The 21,882-nt window shown below is 52.4% G+C and overlaps 1 protein-coding gene across 1 annotated transcript in view; it reads left to right on the top strand.

The window, feature by feature from the left end:
- SRGAP3 (SLIT-ROBO Rho GTPase activating protein 3) overlaps nucleotides 1-21,882 on the top strand; it is a 161,277-nt gene that overhangs the window by 66,912 nt on the left and 72,483 nt on the right. The window contains 1 exon segment of the mRNA XM_054695447.1: nucleotides 18,528-18,720. Within this exon segment, the coding sequence (XP_054551422.1) occupies nucleotides 18,528-18,720 (193 nt within the window).

Raw genomic sequence — 21,882 nt, 5'->3', positions numbered from 1 at the left:
TGCCCCGTATCTTTGTCTCCCCCTGAGATCTGGAAGGGGGTCTGGAAGTCACCGCGTTCAGTGTTCTGACCTCAGTGCCCGGGGTGGTGGTGGCGGTGAGTAAGTGAACACTTGGCCGTAGGGTGGAAGGCCAATGACGGAGGCAAGTGGGCGGGATCTGGGGACACCCAGGAGGAGGTGTGGTGTTCAGGGACGGGTTTCCAGGAGCCATGGGATGTGTCAGCCCGCCCTTTAATTAGAAACGGTGATCTTGAAAGCACGGCGGCGAGGTGGTCATTCACGTGGATTTCTCAATAGCTTGAGTCTCTGACTCGACTCAGAGTTTTTCTAAATGGCAGTGTTGCAAAGCTCTGAACCAGCTTGGTTTCTCTGAAATAGAACCAGATAAACAAATGGAGGCATGTGGGTGGGAGTGGCGGAGGGAAGCTGGATCGTGAGTCAGGAGACCCAGATTCTAGTCCTGTTCATGCCATCAGCTCCCACACAGGCAAATCTGTCTACAGGGTGTGGATTCCAAAGCCAGCAGGTCAGGTCTGCCAGTCCCTGAAACCGCGCTTAAAATATAGCATGCACGGCTTAGTGTGTCCAGTGCTAGAAGCATCTAGAATATGTTTATCTATATAACGTAAAGGGCAGAGTATCTCTAACAACATCATTTACTGTGGAGAAAATTAGTTTTTTGAAACCATCACTTTTGCCACGTGTATATTTGATTTTTATATAAGTCACATGTTCTATTACAACCCGTCAAACATCCCTTTGGGCCTCAGCAAAATAAAGTGACCTGGATGGTTTACAGGTTCCCAACCAGCTCCAAATCAGCGGGTCTCTACGCTGTGGCAGAGAGCCCTGCAGCAGAAGGCAGGGCTGAAGGAGGGTGCGGGTGTGGCAGACAGGATTTCACTCTGCATTTTGCTCATGCTCCACTGCATGGAGCTAGGCAAGGAGACCTCTGTTTCGTCCTCTTTTAAATCTGCAAAACTGGAAATAATAGTATCTTCCTCCTAGGGATGCTGTGAGGGTGAAATGACCTTTGTAAAATTCTTAGAACAATGCCTGGCACACAGTATTTGCTCAGTAAATGTTGCCTATTATTGTTATTACTATTATTTGCCCAACCCCACAGTGAGTGTTCTCGGGAACACAGAAGGAGGAGTCACAATTGAAATGGGTTGTAAAACACGGTGCCTACACTCTCATCAAGCCTTGCTCGTGCTGCCTCAAGTATGGAGCATTTATTTTATTTGCTCCCATGAGCTCCGTGCCAGACCCCTGGGCAGCGCAGCCCCCACGTCTGACCCGACTGTCGTGAGGTTGCTGCGGCTTGCAGTCCCTGCCGAGGGCAGTTTGGGGCGGCCTCTGGTCTGCTCGTCCCAGCCAGTTGTCACAGGGTTTGGGTCTGTTACTCACATCTGTCTCCTCTTCTCTGACCAGTTCTGCCAGAATCTTCTTAATTGCTCCTCTTGGCTTCGTTCGCGCCTCTCCAACCCATCTCATTAGTTGGCCAGATTAATATTCCTGAAATGCGCTCCAGATGTCACCTTCTTTGACTCAATATTCTCTTCTGATGGAGTCAACCTCCTTGCCTTGGCATCCCAGAACTTCCTCGATCTGGCCCCCCTGCCTTTCCAGCTGGTCTCCCACTGTGCCCATGTTGCTGATTGTGCTCCCGGCGTCCAGAAGGTGGATCCAGGCTTCCCTCCCGCCATGCGTGGAGGGTTTCCTTTCCCCTATAGACCTCTTCCCATTCTCCTCGGTCCTTCAGTCATCTTTCTAGAAGCTTGTCTGATTTGTTTGGCCAGATACGATCCATTTTGTCCTTTCCAAATTCCTCAAACCTGAATTCCAGTGCTCACTTTACCGCTTGTGAATCGGTCACACACTTTATCTCCCATACTTAGCTGAGCCAAAGGGTGGCTTGAGGCGACTTCAACCTCCCTGCCCCAGACCACCTCAGATCAACACATCATCTAAGTGAAAATTGGGCCCTGCTACTCTCCACCGGGAGACAATTTCCCCAGGGTCTGCTTCCAGCAGGTGCCACCTCCAGCTCCGCCCGCCCAGGAAGCCTGCAGTTGCGCCTCCTCCTTCCAGACTGGAAATCTTGGAGGACAAGATGAAGTCCAGCAGTCCGCAGTCCGGCGGGGCCGTGCAGGTGGGGGTGCTCCCGGGATCTGGCCCTTCAGGGGAACTTGTCCCGATAAACCAGTGAGTGAGCGAGTGAGTGAATGATGAACACACAGCCTCCCCTGGGATTTCCTTTCCCCCCATTTTCTCCGTAACAGTGAAGCCCGTCTTTGTTTGCGCAAAGGGCTGCTCCCCAACAGTGCTGGAGATCCAGGGAGGGAGCTGGTCAAGGCAGCGTGAGAAACAGCAATGAGCCTGCAGCTTCACAAGGTGGCAAGTGTCCCTTACAGTCGAAGTGCAAGAGCTCTTGCTACCCTCAGAAGGCCATCCCTAGGCCCTGCCCTCTCTAGAATGTTCTGTGACCTTTGCCTTCCTTTCTCTACCGGTGCAAGGAAAAGACTATTTTCTCACTTGACCTTGAAAATAAACAAGGAAAACGCCTGGGATGATGACTGGGTCCTCTTGGCCCCTCTGCAGATCCCTTTCTCTGTCCGGCCTCCTTACTTCACAGCTCCAGCCAGGCTGTGTCTCCTGTTGAGAACATTCTCCTCCTCACCCCACAGGCTCCCCTTCAGCCTTTTGATGTCCATGTAGGTGTCATAGCTTCCAGAGCTTCCAGAGCTGCTCCCAACTGGCCCAGCCCACCCTCACCCCAGTCAGTGTCACCCGCCTCCCTTACCTCATTGTTCAGCTCTTGCCAACTCGTCACGGCTTGCCAGTCTCCTTCCTGGTCTCAGGCTCCATGAGGGTGGGGTCTGCCTTGGCACCATGGCACAGTGCTCAACTCACAACAGACAGCGCAGCAGGTGCTGAATGAATGGCTGGGGACCCAGTAGGGAGGTAGGTGGATGCAGGATGAGGAGAATGGGTGTGAGGTGTATGTGCCCCTCGGCCCGAATTGTGCACGGCCGGCAGCCACAGCCCACTGGCGGCATTCGACAAGAAGCGATTATTGCTCATGTGTCTGGAATGATCTAGAGGTCAGCGAGGCCGCTCTGCTCTGTTGATCTTGGCCGAGCTCGCTCACATGTCTGAGGTTGGCTGTTTTTGGCCAGGGTACGCCGGGTGACTCTCGTCCGCAGGTCAGCCCAGGCATGTGCTGCAGGGTCGACAGCGAGGGGAAGCTCTCGGTGCCTCTCGGGGTGCAGCTGTAATGGCATACCATGTTCTTTTGGCCAAAGCAAGTCACAGGCAGCCCAGATTCAAGGGGTTAGTGAAAGAGGAACTGTAAAGACACACGGCAGAGACCGGGTCCACGGAGGGCAGAAGAAGTGGGGCCCCTACTCTAGTCCCTCTCCTACTCTCGGCATCAGACTGCTGAGCATCACACAGTGAGTGGGGCCTTGGGAAGTCACACAGAGGCGCCCCCGAGCCTCCCTTGGCTGGCCTGGAAAGTGGGACTGATGTTGCCTCTCCCGCCCGCCCGTGTCAGCTACAAGGAATTCACTCTTTCTGCAGAGCGAGCTCGGAGTTCCGGAAGGGCTCTAAGCTGCTGAGTATTGTGCACTCACCCAGCAGGGGTGGGGGTGGCCCCAGTCACCTGCTCTGGCCCCACATCCTCAGCACCCCACTTCTTAGGCTGTCCATTGTGAACGGCTGTGTGGGTGCTGATAGAGGAGAGACGCGAATGGTCCTGACAAGCATCAAGCAGTGTGTGGCTGTCAGGCATTATTTAAAAAGGGGCCTCCTTTGCCAAGTGACTGTTTGACTTTACCGCATGGCACTTCCTGCTCCCCAGGAGGCGAGACGCCTGGGGGCCAAGTGTTCTAGAAAGGTGTTTCCACAGCCCACGAAAGCGAGGAGTGAGACTTCCTAGGTGTTCTTTTTCTGTGGGAGCACCATGAAGCTCTGTGGCAAAATTGCTGGGGACTGTGCCTGGGGCTCGCTGAGGTCAGAAATGCTAGCTTTGGAGTTTCTCCCCCACGTTTTCTTTTTCCAGTCCTGCTCAGTCACCCCTTAGATCAGGTCCGTGTTCTGGAGAAGCAGCCTTCTCCAACTTCTTCTCTCCTTCATCCTTTAAGTTTCTGGCCCTGGGTGATGGGGAATAGAAGTAGGAAACCCACAAGGGTGCCCCACAAGTTAGGGGGTGCTGCACGGCTGTGGGTGCCTGGCTGGAAGCAGATGTCAACTAAGCACTGGCAGACTCGCTGAGGGCGCATGTCAGGTGCTTTCTGCAGGCCCTCTACCGCTGGATTTCCCCTTCTCAGAGGGCACGAGCACGAGGTGACCCAGCCACCAGAGTGTGGAGGAGGGCCAGGAGGTTCAGTGGCAGATTGGCCTCAAATCAGGTTCAAAATCATCTAGGTCGAGCCAGTTCACGCACCTGGTCTCACTCAACGCTGGCACAAAGCTGAGAGCTCGGGACTGGGGAGGAAACCGGGCCCGGGCTGACGGCTCCCCAGTCCCCCAGGCCACCATTGCTGCCTCCCAGGCCAGGACAGCTGGACTCTAGCCCTGAATCTCAGTCCTGAATCTCAGCCACCTCGGCTGGTGCTCACCAGGGCACTGGGTCCCTGATTCCAGGGACAGATCATGAGTCAGATGAGCCCCTCTCGGGCAGACTCAGGCTACATGACTCATGACAGGGAAGAGGATAACCGTGCGCTGTCGGTGAGAAGCATCCAGGCGCTTCCTTTAGGCGAGGGAACGGGAACCAGGTGTTTCCACAGGGCCGACCAGAGGGAGGCTGGGGGTGGGGGCGCAGCTGAGAGAGGGGCACAGAGCCTGCTGTGCTTGAGCCACAAAAACAGCACACGGTGCGGCAGGGCCCATGGGGCTCAGATGAGCACCCAGCCCCGAGCGTTTATTGCCCTCCCCTGCTTCTCCCTTCCATCCTGCAAGGCCGGCCTTCTGAAATCCCTTTTTGTGCATTGGAATGAAAGGCCTCAGCACCCTCCTACCCCCAACTGTCTCCAGAGCCAGTGGGGTATTTTTCTCCAAAACCAGTTGGAGAAGTGCCCAGCATCAGTTAATGCAGGTGCCTGGAGCACTCCATCCTCTTGGAAGTCCCTGGGTCCCTGCTGGTCTGTGTGGCCCCAGGGCTATCCCTGATCGAAGTCCAAGTATGGAGGACGCCCTTCTCTCCAACTCTGCCAGGAATCTCAGTGTCTCCCACAGCACACCTGCAGCGGGCCTTGAAGCATGAGTAGGAGTTCACGGGTGAGGGGTAAATGTAACACCTATATCTTGCTTGGAAGCTACCTCTCCTCCCAGACTAAGTCCCTTCCCATAGGTGTATGACGTCACTTCAGAGTTGATGCTGGGGCTGCCTGCATCTCGCTTAGGGCTGGAGGCTGCCGCGTTGCATGTCTCACACCAGCCTCGGGGGCTGTGTGCGACTTCTCCCACCACAGCACTGTAAACTGCCCTGGTGGCATGCAAGTGTGTGCATGCCCACACACACGCACGCACGCGGGCCCCTGTAAGAGCCAGCAAGCCAGACTTTGTCAGGAGACACCTGAACTGCCTGCTTCTTGGCCCTGTGATCGCAGTAGCTTGCTCACGGACTCCTTGACTTCTGTCTGCTCTACCCACGCTCTCCTGTCCCCTGTGCTGTCTGTCAGCAGATTTTCTCCGACATTGACCGCGGGGTAAAGGTGGAGCTCTGGCTGTGGTCCTCAGGACTTTTCATCATCTGATTCCAAGGAACCCTTTCTGCCTGTGCTTCCCCTGCATCCCGCTCAACTGCTGAGCGCCCAGCCTTGCTTCATACTTTGCCTGTCCCTGAACACCCTGCACTTCCAGGCCTTGGGGCCTAGCCTGTCATTTACTCGTGCTGACTTGTCTGCCCTCCTCTCCCCTGGGGAGCTCCTGGCCGCCCTTCAGAGCTGGGCCCACGGACCAGGGGAGCCTCTGATCACTCTGTCCCCTGTAGAGGTCCCTGTTGCTGCCTTGGTGTGAGTCTGTCGTGCATACCTCCGCTCCAGTTCATTGTGGTGTCATATTTTTATGTATGTAGGTCTCTGCTCAATTTCTTCAGGGCAGTCCTGCGTCAGCCCAGTAGCTGTAACCTCCTATCCTCAACATAGAGTTTGGCAGATGCTAATACGTATCGATGGAATGTTTAGGTGAATGACTGGCTAGAAATGGGCAAGCGGACAAGGATTGTCTTAGGAGGAAGGGGGTTGGGGCCAGGAGTAAAATATGAAGTTAATATAATATGAGGAAAAAGAAAAATGTCCCTGAGGTTCCCAGGTCTAAATAGAAAGCAGAATTTGAATGCCCCTTCTGAGTATTCTGAAAGCACTTGTTAGAGTAGAAGATAAAGCTGTTAACTTAGGGAAGAAAGAGTGAGCATGGGGGCAGGCATAAGAAGGAAGTTCCAGGTTGGCGCATGCGTAGTGCCGATGAGTATGCAGCGCTACCAGGTGTCTACACCCTAACCTCACAGTGACACCAGGGGTGGGTCTTCAGTTTCTCCAAAGGGAGACCTGAGGGGTTTAGAAAGGATGAGAGGAAGCAAGTGCCAAGGCCCTGGGGCAGGAAAGAGCTTGGTGGAGGTGGAGAGCCAGAAGCTAGTGAGCGTGGGGCAGATGGAACCAGACAGGCCGTGTGGGGCGGTGGAGAGCCACACCATGCAGAGTCCTGCAGGCCTGGGCCTGTTGTCCTCCAAGCACCTTACGGTTTGGGTCTTGATCCTAAAAAGGAAGTCTATGGAAGGATGCTAAGCTGGAGGTGGAGTGGGGGAGATGAGGACTTGCTGGTGGTGACGTGTGTTAGATCTTCACATTCCAAAGAAGAATCGATTGGAAAACGTTGGAAGAAGAGCAAAGGCGATGGAGCTGGTTTTGGAGACCGATGTACTGTCTGGGTCGAAGATGCTGGAGACTTTGGGGTGGAGGGGTGGACTAGCAGAAGGACTTAACTGGGGTGGGGGGTGGACTGGGTATGGAAAGATTTAGAGATGTTGGGGCAGAAGGCTGGGAAGATGGTGATAGATGGGGTACAGGTGGAGGTCAGGTGATGGCCAGTTTCTAGTTCAAATGAGTAGAACAGAGGCGATGTTTCCTCACATGGGGGGACTCAGGGGCATGGTGTTTATGGTGGGATTGGCGGGCATTTTATGGGCATAGGCGTCTTTGGAACTCCTTAGGAGAAATGCTGGCTTTGAGGTTCCTGGAGTTTCTGACCATCGTACCCTCCTCCTGGACACAGGCGTGAGCTGGTCCACTCTGCCCTTTCCTGGGGAAGGGTTGATTTTGCCCGCACTCCTTGGCCTTTCTGAGACGGACATGGAAGAGGCCACACAGCCTAGCATTTGTCTCTGCCGCCCCCCTTGTTGGTGTTTTCTACATTTCCTGTCATGGACTACTCTCAGGACCTTAACAGCTTGGTCTTGGAGACGGGGATGCAAAATCAGATGGCATCTGATGCACTTGTTTCCCGGATGGGCTGATCCGCAGCGGCCTCCTCATTCAGGATGGAGAATAGAAGTCAGCTGGAGGGAACAGGCAGTGCCTCGGAAGTGAGGATCTGTCGTTGTCATGTTCTTGCCAGAGCAGACTGTACTGAGGCTCCCCTCAGTGCTGGGGAGAAATTGCTAGAGGCCGGGAAGGTCAGGAAGGAAGAGGAGGGAAGGACTGGGGAGTGGAGTTCATCTCCATGCGATTGCGGCAGGCAGTGGGCCCCTTGACTGGGAGGGGATTCCTTTTGGACTTGGGAACATATTACCTGATTTATGTCCAACCTGGGCACAGAGCTGTGTTTGACGTAGAGTTGCCCACTTGGTTGACCTCCAATTAACTCTTGAAGCTAAACAGGCCTTAATGCAAAGACCCCACCTCTGCAGAGGTTGGGAACCTGAGCGTGGTTCATCGACCCAAAACAGTCCATTGACTGGATGACCTAGAGCAGTGAGGCGATTTGCCCGAAGTCTCACGAGCAATCGCTGCCCGAGCAGGGAACAGAAGACCCACCCCTCACACTGCCGAGCGCAGGCTAATAAGCGTGAGCTTATAACTGTGAGCTGGGCAGAAAGTTCCACATGTGCTCAAAGGACAAACAGACTTACACCAGCGTGGGAAGGGGTAGGAAGTGCTTGCTGTAAGCCCGGTGTGAGTGGTTGGGCTCCGGCTGGATCGTGGAAATGCCCCCCAGGGCTGGGAGCTGTGTCTGCAAAGGGGGCCGTGCTGTTCCTCATGCGCTGGCGGCGTGTTCACGGCGCAGTCGGTGGTGGGGCAAGCAGCACTTGGTGCTAATTTGCTGATAGTGGGTTCTTCTAAAGTCATAGCAATCAGACCAAGGAGAAGAATTAGATCCATGGTAGAACTTTTTGCTGTTCACAGAACACTTTGGGTTTGGATTATGGCCTAATTTGATTTTACCACAATTCTAAGTAGACACTGTCAATCCCAGCTTATGGAGGAGGTGACACCTGAGACAGAGATGGAACTTGCTCATTTTTCCAGTCCTCGTTTGAGTCTGAAATAGCCCGAGCAGACCACAGCTGTCAAACCATTAGGCGACTATTAGGATTTTATGTTGGTTTTTTTTTTTTTTTTCCCCCTGAGGCTTTTCCTACAAGTCTCTGGTCTCAGCCTCCAAGGAGGCACTTATCTGGTGTTGCTAAACTTAGTATCTCCGCAAAGGCTTGAGGGTCTCCCGAGGAGTCTTTCCTGAAGGTTCATGGGCTAGACAGGAATTGATAGTGGTGGTGGTGAGGACTCGTGTGAATGCGTTGTGAACATGCACACTCATTCTAGTGCCTGCTGACTTCCTTGAACATTTCTACTCTGCCCTCATTGTGGAATGGATAGCAATTCCCTTTAAAAACCTCTGTGGACTTCCGCAAAGGCTAAAAAGAGAAGAAAACCACACACAGCTACACCCCCTACCTCCCCCACACCCAAGCCCTTCACAGACCTGAATCAGACCCTCTTGTTTTTCCCTTTCCCTTTTCCAAAAATCAATTGGCAAGGATTTGCAAAGTTGCCAGGATGAGGTAATGGGTAATAACTCACGTGGCTTCAGAAGCATCAATCTCAGCTCGGTGCAGTGCCTGAGCAGCAGCCACGAAGTGCATAGAATATGTGGCCTTCACCATGGCCGTGGAATATGCTGCCATGTGGTATTCTCATCAGAAGGTCAACGAAATTCATCCCATATCCTGTTACTGTCAGGTGAATCCAGACATGGCCGGAGGTGCTTTCTCCAAGAGGATTAACAGCCCTCGCCGAGTTCCTCGGGTCAAGCGGGGGACAGCTGTGGCGGAGAGGACTGTCTTGCTTTAGGTTTGAGTCCCAGCAGGGTTGGTGCTGACGGGTGACATTTGCTGGGAAGGTGTTTTGTGTCACAAGCTGGAGATTTATAAGTCATTTGTTTAACAGATACAGCATTAACATTAACATGAAACAATTGAGTATATTTGGTTAGATCTGTGCTCTCCATGCTTCATACCAGGCCTCAAATCACATTTTTATCATTTACCTATTCACCGGGGGTATTTGAGGCTGTCACCCTGAGAGGAGATGTTATCCTAACTCGATCCAACTCTGGCCTTCCCAGGGCCTACCGATACTATTTAAAAAAAATGACCACTCCTCCCCATGTTAGAGAAGTAGTGCCTATTGTATAGAAGATTTCAAAAAATATAGTAAAGCACAGTGACTAGTACAGGAGTTGGCAATTCTGGCCTGTGGGCCAAATCTGGCCCAGCATCTGTTTTTGTAAATAAAGTATTATTGACACATAGCCATGTGCTACTCTTCTGCTACAAAGGCAGAACTGAGTAGTTGCAACAGAGGCTGTATGACCTGCAAAGCCGAAAATATTCACCATCTAGCCCCTTACAAAGGAGTTTGCAAAGCCCTGGCTTAAGTGAATCAATCTGTAATTTGCCATGTGGAGATAACCACAATAAACGTGTTCTTGTATAGTCTTCACTATTTTCTCTGTGAATAAATAACTATACATTTTGGGAGGACTAAACCACAAGTCCTATTTTTGAATCCCACTTTTTTGTTTCATAATATATTGTGAGCATTTTCCAAGGTTATGACTATTATAAAATATGACTTTTAAACCGCACAGGAGCTTATGGCTTGTATGTGCCAGGTTATTCAATCCTCTGTTGCTGGATAGTTATGTTGGTCCAAGTTTTCATTTTTATAAACAATGCTGTAATACAGAATCTTGCACATACATTTTTTGGGTGTGTATTCTATGTGAATATGATGAATATCTTATCATATTCTAGGTGAATATGAAAATCAGAGAGTTATTTATTCACATAGAAGGGGAATTATTCCATCTCATATTGCTATTTTTTTTTAAGAATGGACAGTTATTTTCTTTTTAACCTTCTTCAGTCCTGATTACCTTCAGGAGAAGGTAGATTCTGATGTCCCTTCAACTCTTCCTAGATGGAATGTAATAACATTATTTTGTGCTTGCTGTATTTATTTTTACAGTCACCTTCCATTCATGGTGAGAGATTCAGGTTTTTCCATTTATGCCAGTACTATAAGGCACCCAATGTAGAGGTGGGATGATTTTAAGACTATATGGGATGCATGGTTTTCAGAAAAGACATGTGAAGATGCTCTGGAGTCCAAGAAACATCTAGATGGTCCCAGGCTGGCCCCAGCTCTCTGACTTCTAGTTTTGTGCTAGGAGTGAGCAGAGTAGGACTGAAAACACAGAGAAGCAGCCTTGGTCAGAGGACGCAGCTGGAAATTCGGCGTTAATGAACCCTGCTCTCTTCTCATTGAAATGCTCCTGATCCTTCGGGACCCAGTGCAGCAGAACCTTGATGATTAATCCGTGTTGAAGTTGATCACGCCCACCTGAGTGCAGAGCTTCAGGAGGGCCAGGTATGACCTTACTTGGCGGGCCCTGTGTTTCCCTGATCGTCCGGAAGGCGGGAGGCAACTTCGTTCTGCCTTCCTCAGAAGAGGGCATGGCTGCTCTCTGGACACGACACAGAGGTGGTGGGGAAACCCTCTCTCCCCCACACTGCTCATGGGACTGCAGAGCGGGTTCTCTGCTCTCCGACCACAGAGGAAGTGTCGCTGTCTCCCAGCTCCTCAACAGCCAGCATCCGCTGCGAGCTGATCCCCTAGCATGCTTGGGACCATGTCGCTTCCTCATAGAGGAAGATTGTCCCGGTCGCGGGGAAGTGTCCTCATCACCATCACCGAGTGACCAACTCTTTCAAACCCTGGTCTATAGGACAGGCCTCGTGACAGAGCCAGGCCCCTGGGTGGCGGTCGCCAGTCGGTCCTGTTGCACACAGGTGTGATGAGGCTCTGGTGGCTGTGATGTGCACTACAGCTTGTCCTCCCGGTTAGCTCCTGGAGTGCTATACTGGGGAGATGTACCAGCTGCCCCTGTGGAGCAGAGGGGGAGAGGAGCACTTGACCTTGATGTTCAAGAGGAACAGACAAAGTGGGGGCTGCACCAGCCCAGGAGCTGTCCTACAGTTCTCAGGTATCAGGGTGGTCAGACGGGCCCAGGACAAGAACTGGGTGGGCCTGCCTGCACTTTGGGTGTAGGCCCCTCAACCCCTCCTCTGAGCCGGGAGAGCCACCTGCAGGCGGTGGCCTCTTGGGGCAGGTTAGAGGCTGTTCTAACCGGTCAGACCTGTTGACCAGAGCTGCAGGCTTTGTATCCAGTTTCAGGCTTTGGGCTTTATCTGCCTTTCTTTTTTCTCTTCTTTTTTATAGAACGTCTCAAACATTATGAGTAGAGAATAGTTAGCAAGCCTCTTCACCCTCACTACAGCTCAACTTCAACAGTTAAGTTCAACCAGGTTACCTACAACGCCGCCGCTCCCACGGCAACCACCTGTGGTTATTTTGAAGCAGCTCCCAGCACGTCTGCATTTTAGATAGACCCTGTGACCCTCCTAAACTTTTGGTGGGGCACAAATGGTACAGACTGCGACAATTTCAGGGCAGGGCCATTTGGCAACCTCCATACTCTAATGCGGAGGCCTCTGAGCTGGCACTTCCTCTTTGAGGATTCAACACTCATGATGTTTTGCATACGTCCGAGATGGTTATTCATTCCAGTGCTGTTGATGTTAGCAAAAGATTATAAACACCCTGACTGCCCAGCAGAGGGGACCGGCTTGAGTGTTTCACGGTGGCTGTCCATAGTGCCGTGGAAGGGACAGAGGAAGTTCTTCCTAGAATGCTGTGCGCTCACCTGCACATTGTGTTGTTAAAAGAAAAAGGTAAGGTTCAGAACCCGTGAATGATATGCTATCATGGGTCTTAGAATAGGGGAAATGATATCTTTGAAACATGCCATTATTTCTGGAAGGATGCATGTGGACCTGGCCCTGCACTGCCACGTCGAGGGGGCTAGTTGGCTGGTGGACCTGGGTGGGAGGGAGGCTTCTCTTTCTCCCCTTTGGATTTGGTGCTGATTTCTAAAATTCCTATACTTCCGATCTCAAAATAGAATTCCGTTTTCCCCATAAAGCTAAAGCTGCTCTTAAGAACAGTCTATTTACGAATAAAAAGGTATTTATCCAAATGAGTCGAAAGTTTCTGTCCACACAAAAGCTGCAGAGGGTTGTTTATAGCAGCTTTCTCCGTAATTGCCAGAAATTGTGAGCAGCCAACATGTCCTTCACGGAATGAATGGAGAAGCCGGCTGTGAGTGTGATTCCATACAAGGGAATATTATTCACTGATGAAAAGAAACGAGCTATCAAGCCATGAAAAGACGTGGAGGAGCCTTAAGTGCCTGCTTCTCTGCTGGGGCAGAGAAGCCAGCGTAGACACCTCCATCAAGTGAAATTTCCAGTATGTGATGTTCTGGAAAAGGAAAAACTACCGAGAGAGTTAAAAGATGAGTAGTTGCCAGGGCTGGGGCAGGAGGGAAGAAGGAGGACCAGGTGGACCGGGGATTTTTAGGGCAATGAAAGTACCACGTGACATGGTGCATTTGTCAACAGCCATAAAATATGTAACACCCAGGATAAAACCTCATGTAAACCATGAGCTTTAGTTACTGTTAATGTGTCAGTATTGTCCATTAGTTGTAATAAATGTTCCCCATCAGTGCCAAATAGGATCATGGGGGAACAATGTAAGGGGGGAGGGGTGGACAGGAACTCTACTTTCTTGTTAGCTTTTTTGTGAATCTAAAACTGCTCTAAAAATAGCCTATTAATTAACAAAATAGAATTCCTAATTACCTTGGATCTGAAGGCTCTCCCTGTTCCCTCTGTTTGTGAGGCTGGGCTGGCGTGGGGTGGGGAATGTGAAGAGCTTGTTCTCCGTCAGGAGGGCTGCCCGGGGCATGGCCGTGGCTGTGGTGTGGGTGCAGGCCTGGTGGTCCTTGGTGAGACTGTTGCTTGGAGAGGAAGAGGAGTGGGCTGGGGCATGGACAAGCAGCTGTAGATTCTTGGGTTTCGAATAGCACAGGAGCCTGGCTCCTGTAAGCAGTGGGGAGCCATGGAGGATCTTATCGGGAGAGTGACACAGGAGAACTGAGTGGCAGAGTTTGTCCTGCCGGTTCTCCGGACCCCAGGCCCTGTCTGTGAAACCAGGAGGCTGCACTGGGCTATCAGGCAGGCCATCCTGGGCTGTGAGGTTCTGAGATGAAAGCCCCTCCCGCCTTTCCCGGCCCCTCTCCTCCCTGCCCCACCCCCTTTTAATTTTTGTGACCCTCAGTGCTGTGCTGGGGCTGGAACCCCTCCCTGGGGGAATGTCTGATGAATGACACCTGTGCCTTGGGAGCAATTCTGTTTTATTTTAATTTTTTCACTCCCTTTGAAATCTTCAAGGAGAAAAACCAAATCTGGGCCAACCCGAGGAGAAGGACTTGGAAGGGAGTGAGAAAAAACGAGATGGGTAATCAAATCCCCCCAGGGTTCCAGAGTGGGCCCGGCTGGCAGCTCCTGCCAGGGCTTTGGGGCTGCTGGAGGCCCTGCGTGACCAGCCCAGAGGCTCCAGCTGGGGGCCAGAATCGGGAGGTTTCTCTGCTCCTTCCAAATCATCTCCTGTCATCACGATGTGATTTATGAGCTTTCCCTGACTATGAGAACACTGGCTCCTGATTACGCCCGCCATGGAGGGAAGCCTGGCTGCAGCTTTTCTGATAGATAATCTCTTTGGACCACCGTCTTGTTGCAAAAGGGACACAAGAAGTTGAATACAAATGAAGTAAATTCTTTTTTGTTTTGTTTTTAATATGGCCTCTGGTGAGGTGTGGGGCGGGGCTTTGCCCCCATCTGGGTGGATCTGGGCTCCATGCCCAGCTTCATCGCCATACACCAGCTGTTAGGGCCACAGGCTCCTGCCTCTGAGCCTCCACCTCCTCATCTGTGGGGGAAAGGTGGGGAGCCACCAGCGGTGCACCCCATCGAGCAGATGCCGCCCAGCGTCCGCGAGGTAACTGTCTGAAGAGCGCCGGGCTGGGGCAAGCGTGGGCTCTGTAGGTGCTAGCCCGTATGCTGAGATTATCTCGAGTTTGGGATAGTGATGGTCTAAAGGTGATTTGAAAAGCAATGGAGAGCGTTTTCATAACTGTTGATCGGCGGGACTTGAACTTGTGGGAGTGATGATGGTGTCTCCACGTCACAGCCTGTCTGTGTCGTGCGGTTCAGGCCAGAGAAGCGTGACCTTGGGCAAGTTCCTGGTCGTGGTTTACGCAGAGCTTCTGTTTCTTCATCTGTAAAGATGGGCACCATCAATACCGCGTGGGTGAGTGAGTATGCGTGGTGTGTGTACAAACGTGTTGTGCGGGGAGGCCGGCAGGCCTCCCAGCCCCCAGCAAGTCTTCACCCTGCCTGGGCTCTCCGGCGTTCTCTGGGGGGTCTCTGCTTCTCTGCTCCTCTCATAGTTCTGCTCTCTCCATTCATTCTCTTTTTTGCTGCTTCTCTACTGGCGTCCCCGTGACGCCACCCTTATAAGATCAGACTCTCAGCCCAGGTGCACCCACTTACGCATGCCCACACCCTACTCCAGGTGCCGCCGTCAGGCATGCATTCAGGATCACAGATCCATCATCAATCCTAATGGCGGGAGGGCAGAAAAGCCTGATACTTTTTACCTTACCCTACAGTGTGTATTCTGTGTGGCCTGTGTGGCCTGTGTCAGTGACATGGGGGTGTATCATGTGTGAGTGTGTATGGTCTGAGTGTGGGGTGTGTGTGTGACATGTGGGGGTGTCTGTGATGTGTGGTTGTGTGTGCGTGGTGTGCGTGTGATGTTCGTGTGGGGTTATGTGGTGTTTCTGTGTGGCGTGTGTGGAGTATGTGGTGTTTGTGGCATGTATGTGTGTGTGTGTGTTTGTGTTGGGTGAGCTTCCCACAGCCACAGCACTGAAAGCCCTGAGGTAAAAGCTCTTGGTGAAGGTAAATAGTAATTTGCTGTAAAATGCTGATAACCTGATGACCCCTGTGTGCTGGGAGAGTCCGCCCTGAGTTTCATCCAAGGTGCTGAGGCAGATACGACACACATCATGAGAGAATTATGAACACAGTGTGCAGGCAGCCTGAGACTAATGGTAGAACATGGGAGTTCAGAGGCGGGTCAGGGGCCCCGACTGCCCAGGACTTCCTGGGAGGAGCAGTGCTTCACGTGGGCTCCAAAGCAATGGTTTTCAAACCTTTTGCTTGCCTGCCCTCGAAATGAACTTTTTGGGGGAGAAATCTCTTTTACTTCACACATTTTAACTTGACATCTGAAATGGCTCACTATAAGTTTATGTAGTTTCAGAGGATATCCTTTCTGCCATACCGTAAATACTGACCTTGTGCAATAACACGACACTGCTTTCTTAACTAGCAAATGGAAACTAAAGAGCAGCAACTTTTATTTTGCCTTTTTATTCCAGCATCGCTTACAGGTCAATTAACTTTTACAGCGCACCTACCACTCAGAATGCAGTGCTGCATGTCCTTAGCGTTCTAGAAAGATGTGCCCTTTCCAGTCAATACCCCAAGCCCAAAGTGACCATTTCCCTGACCTCTGACACGGTGAATTAGTTCTGCATGGCCTCACTGGTTCTGCATCTTCTCATCAACTTAAGTCGGTGAGATTCAAGCAGGTGGCTGCAGGTAGCAGCAGTTCATCTTTTTCATTGCTGTGTATTATTCCATCAAACAAGTATCTCAGATTTTACAAAAAATAAGTCTAATTTACATGGATGTTTTGAGTTGCTTCACATACTTTGCTGTAGAGCTAATTTACATATTCTACTTATTTTTTTTTTGTGGACTAACACGGATTTCTTTGGTGTATGTAGCTGTCAGTGAGATTGTCAGGTCTCTGGGTTGTATACTGTCACCCATTGCTCTCCACCACCATCAGTGAACATTCCTGGAACAAGTTAGAAATTTTACATGGTGCCTTTTCTTTACTTCCTTGAACTCATAACTCTCTTCTTTCTTCACAGAATTTTATTTTAATATATTTTGATGCTTGAAACTTTTCTATTGATTATCATATTTCTTTTACCCAAAATATGTATATAAATTGAAGTGGACATTGAAAAAAAATTCCTTTGTAAAATTCGAAGTATCTTTCTTTCTGATTGATTTATCATTACAGTGATCACTTGTGCAGCGCGTCGATAAGTAGTTACTCAGCCTAAACCATAAAATAATATCGGAAATGCTTCCGTAAGGAGATGGGGGGAGGTTGATCGCAGCAAAGCTACAGGGGAACCATCCAGAGAGCTTGTTAAAAATGCGGATTTGGGGCCTCCCTGGTGGCGCAAGGGGTTAAGACGCAACCTATGAAGCTATCCACAGCCACTGCAGTACGAGTTCGATCCCCAGCCAGGGAGCTACCCACATGGTGCAGCAGACCTCCCCTCAGCAGTGTATTTCAGTAGACCTGCCTGTTCTGTTCCCCACTCTGACTCAGGTGAATTCTCTCATCCCCCACACCTCTGGCCTGTACCCCAGCTCTTGTATGCATAAATAAATAAATCTTAAAATGCAGATTTGGATTCAGAAGGTCTGGATTGGGGCCTGAGTTTCCAAGTTTCTAATTAGCCCATCAGCTTCACTCGTGCAGCTGGATCATGGACCAGACTCTGAAGAGCAAGGAGTCTCTGGTCCCTTGGTTAAAGGAAGATTTGCTAACAGCAACCTTTAAATTGCATCTTTCACACCCTGCTATCTTGGCACTTTGGGGCACTTTTCCTTCGTTTAAGGTAAAGTTGGTCTTTGTTCTGCAAAGAGGGAGAAGACCTGTTGTGGAGAGGGGGGTGGAGTGGAAGCCTAATACCTTCTAGGAGGAGACGCTCTCAAGCAGAGCAGGGAAGAGCTGGAATTTATAACACGATGGCACCTGCTTTCCTAGAACTCCCACTGCCTGCACCCCTGGGGAAGTCTTCCTGTGCCCTAGGCCAGGCTGCACTGCTCTGCAGAATGCTAAGTTGGTGCTGGTCCCCTTTTCAGACAGGGCACCCACCTATGCAGGGGGCACTGGGCATTTCAAGAACTGGCTTGGAAGTTTGGAGAGTCCATCAGGCTGAGGCCTGAGGAGTGAGGCTCGTGGCTGGGTGGTGGATGTCCTGAATTCCACGCTCAGGGCTTGGACTCATTTCTCAGCAAGGGGCTGCTGTGAGTGCTTTAGGCAGGGAGGGCATCAGCAAGGTGCTTTGAGGAGACCGTCGAGCGGCTTTCAGGAGCCAGAGCGAGGGAAGGAGATGGGACGGCAGCGGTGACAACACCGGGGCTGGGAGAGGAGGCTACGTGCTCCTGGGGCTGCGGCTGTGGCTTCTCTCCACACCCTGACTTCGGCCCCGTCACGCTGGTGGCAGACCCTGTCTGTGGCAGTCGGGGTTCCCTGAAGTGGGGCTGCCTGTGATGCTAATGCACAGGACTCAGGGTAGTTCAGAGGGAATACACACAGAAACCCAAGAATGTTGTCACCCCCTGCAGCCCCCCAGTCCCGACTGCATCTGGAGAAAGTCTTGCTACAACTCTGTCTCGCTCCCATTTTCCTTTTGCTGAGAGTGAGCAGCTCAGGCTTAGGGCCCTGCGTGGGAGGTCACCTCTCGATGGAATGACTACCTGCTTGTTTTCGTGGAATGCATTTTCTATCTACAGCATGGCTAGTGCTCCCCTCAACACACATGCAAAACGGTCCACTTTCCGTAGTTGATTGCTGTAGGAAAAGCAGCCAAGTTACTCGATCCTGTGGAAGAAACAGCAATGCTGGCGGCACGTGACACGGCAGACACTGTATTATGACTTGCTGTGAGCCAGCTTCGGGGATCATCAGGGTAGACCGTGGGGCAAGGGGTGGTCTGTGCTCGGTCTTTGCCCCAGCTCCACCAACGCCTCTGACCCGGGGAGGCACTGGGTGCTGAGGGTGGCGGCAGGGAGGGGGCTGCAGGATGGCAGTGCCTGGGCCGGGATGGAGCCAGCTGGGAAGGGGGTACCTGCTTCCCACGTCAGCCTCACGCCCTGCCCTTGCCTGTGCCCACAGAGATCCGCACGCAGCTGGTGGAGCAGTTCAAATGCCTGGAGCAGCAGTCCGAGTCGCGTCTGCAGCTGCTGCAAGACCTCCAGGAATTCTTCCGGCGGAAAGCCGAGATCGAGCTGGAGTACTCCCGCAGCCTGGAGAAGCTGGCCGAGCGCTTCTCCTCCAAGATCCGCAGCTCCCGGGAGCACCAGTTCAAGTGAGAGGCCGCAGGGGTCCGGGTGGGGCGGTGGGGGCCTGGCAGAAAGGAGGCCAGGCCTCCTTGGAGGAGGGTGCGGTGATTCATCTTCCCAAGGAAACCCTGTCCCCTGGGAACACTCCCTCCCCACCGCACCCCGACACCCCCCATTCCATTTCTCTGTGAATCTGCCGCTCTGGGCCCCTCCTAGGCGTGGACTCATAGGGGCTCTGTCTGCAGGTTTATTTTGCCCAGTGCACTGTCCTCAAGGCAACTTCGTGTGGCACAGGGCGACGGACTTTCCTTACTAATGGAGTTCAAGTCACATGCCGGGGTCCGTGTCTGGGGGCTCCTCCTCCTATGTCTGACTTTGCACTTCCTGTCTGGTCAGGGTGTGCTCTTCCTTCCAACACCCCAGCCGCGGTGCTCACCTCTGTGCCTTCCTCTCCTGACATTTGGGGGTGAGAAACTGCTTTTGTCAAGGGCGAGCCATTTACAAACCCAAGGCTCGCCTGTCCACGGGCGCCGGGATGCCCTCCCTGCTGGAGGTGCTTCTGCTGGCTGCGTCCCGGGCACTGTCCAGGCCTTGGCAGACAAAATATCATTTTCCAGCCCGTTTTTTTAGGAGAAAGTTTGTTATTTTTTCAAATGATACAGGTAAAAAATGCTTGTGTGTACAAGTTAGAATATTCAGGAAAGTAGGGGAAAAGCTCACTGCTTCCTGCCACTTAGAAGTGCTTCCAGTTGGTGCCTCTTGATACCTTGCTGCTCCCGTTCAAGGGGCACTGACTTTGTGCCAGGTGGGTATTGTGCCCCATTTAAACATGGGGACCAAGGAGGTGGCACTTGTCCAAACGTGCCTGTGGAGCAGCCCCTGGAAAGAGGCAGATCTTGATGTTTCCGTGTCTCCACCCGAGGCCAGACAGGGCTGAGCTCAGCCTCAGCGCCCCCTAAACGCCTGACGAGCCGCACAAGCAAGCCCATCTGGCTGAGCTGTCACGGAGCCGTCCAGCCAGGACCCTCAGCTCCTGCCCCTCTCCTCCCTCCTGGTCTCATTGTGAACATGGGGGGAGGGGCCCAGGAGGGGGGAACTAGGGGAGCATGAGGGGGTTCCCCTGCTCCCTTGCATTGCCTGTAATGAGCCGGCCCAGTCCCTTACGGGTTCATTAACGGAGGCCACCAGATGGAACAGGACCCCAGCTGGCAGTCGGGCCAGGCTGCTTGACACCCCATGAAAGTCTAATTATGGTGCCGGGGCAGCTGGCTCGCGTCCTCTGCATGATGCTAATGCCACGGCGGAGCCCTCTGCGGCTTTTGGAAGCTGGAATCTCTAGGGGGTGCCTGGATTTGCCCTTTGACCAGGTCAGCCACACTGGCCCCTGTGGCACACACTGCCCTGGGTCCTGCGTCCCGGCAGCCTGAGAGGCTCTTCACGGGACAGGGCATCTGTCTGCCAGCTAGGGTCTCGAGGGCACAGCCCACTGCAAGGGGCCAGTGCTGGACAGGGAAGGGTGTTTTGGATGAAAAGAAGGATGAGACTTATTCGATCTTTGGAGTCCACTTGGGTCTCATAGCCACCCATTGGCACAAGCAGAACGGGAGCTGTCTCAGCCCATTCAGACTGTTTCCACCCGCAGCCCCAGGCTGGCGGCTCAGGGGCAGAAATGCATGTCTCATGGTTCCGGGGCTGGAGGTCTGTAAGCAGGGGGCACTGGCACACGGAATGTTTGTTGAGTGAATGAATGAACGTCAAGTGGTAATTAGAGCTGCCCTGAGCCAGAGATCGTGGGAGGATAGGAAGGAGACAGCTGTCTTCCGGAGGCCTTAAGTGCTTGGTGAGCTATTTGGACAAAGGGTCACGCACTCCTGTACCTGGCACCTGGCCCAGTGTTGCTGAGAGGATGGAGGGTGGCCCTCAGAATGTTCTCCTGCGTGGGGGAGGGGACATGGGGACCTCAAAGGCCAGACCTCAAAGGCTAACAAAGTGTGCACTGGCCTCCATCATGGGCATCTCGAGGGCTTGTTGGAGAGGCAGGACCTGGGGCTCCCCACCTCTGAGTGAGAAATGCTGGATGCCCAGCAATCTGTATTTTAACAAGCCCTCTGGGACCTGAGGGCCATTCACGGCAGATCCTGTGATACATCCAGTTGCTTTATGGCAACCTCTCTGAGACGAGACCCTGGTGGAAACCTCCTTTGCGGGCCCGTTTTGTCTTCTGTTGTTTCACTACGGCCTCAGTTTCCAGGGACATCTCGACCACATGCACGCTCACTGCATGGGAGTTTTCTAGGTAATAAATACTTCACACCTCCTTTCCTGGCCACCCTGGCCTTCCGCACCTCCCCTTCCCCAGTGCTAGTCCGTAGTCCACCAGTGCTAGTCCCTCTGCCGCCAGGCCTCGCCTGAGGCTGACTTGTCAGATTCTGGAGCCCTTCCGAGCTGGAGGGCAGTGCGGAGGGTGACTCAGGCTGTTAACACCTGCTTCTGAGGTGGATGGAGGTCCCCCACACTGCCCACCGACCCCCTAGGGTTGCTGATGCATGGTAGGGTATGGAGGACTCTGGAAAGTTTTGCAGCGAGCCGGTTGCAAACATTCTGTTAGCTGAGCCCAGAATTCTTCCTCCCTGTACTGAGTGCTGTCTCACCGGCAGCCCCCAAGACCCTGTTCCAAGAGTCAGAAGCCAGACTCCCCCAGAACTCGTCCCTGTGTGCAGACGGAGCTGGTGTGAGGGCACAGACTAGCCCCCCGCGGACTCCGAGGGCTGTGGCCCCCTCCCCTGCTAGAATGCTCTCTCCAGAGGGCTGTGTTCCTTGCTGCTATTTGGAGAGCTGTGAAAAAAAAGCAACAGAGAATTCTAATCAAATGTTTAAAATGGGGACAGTTAGGATGTGGGAAGAGCTGGGGGGGCGCTGCCAGTTAATAATGATGCTTGATGACTGTGTGAACGAGGCTTGGGGCATCTTTTCAGCATCATGGAGCTGTTGGGAGGGAACATTCCAGTGCGCAACTATCTTGATAAGAAATACTTCTTCAGGGGGATGAAGCATCATAGACTTTTTTCAGAGATGTAGCACTTCCCTAAAAGTTGCTGGCTTTAACCTAGACGCGGCCTCTGTGGTGGGGCCTGAGCAGGGAGGCACTTGGGCAGCAGGTAACTTGAACCTACACTTGTGTAGAGGAT

Source organism: Talpa occidentalis, unplaced genomic scaffold (assembly GCF_014898055.3).
Source record: "Talpa occidentalis isolate TD23 unplaced genomic scaffold, MPIMG_talOcc4v2.1 talOcc4.10, whole genome shotgun sequence".
Taxonomy (NCBI): Eukaryota; Metazoa; Chordata; class Mammalia; order Eulipotyphla; family Talpidae; genus Talpa; species Talpa occidentalis.
This window is presented reverse-complemented; position numbering and strand designations above follow the sequence as displayed.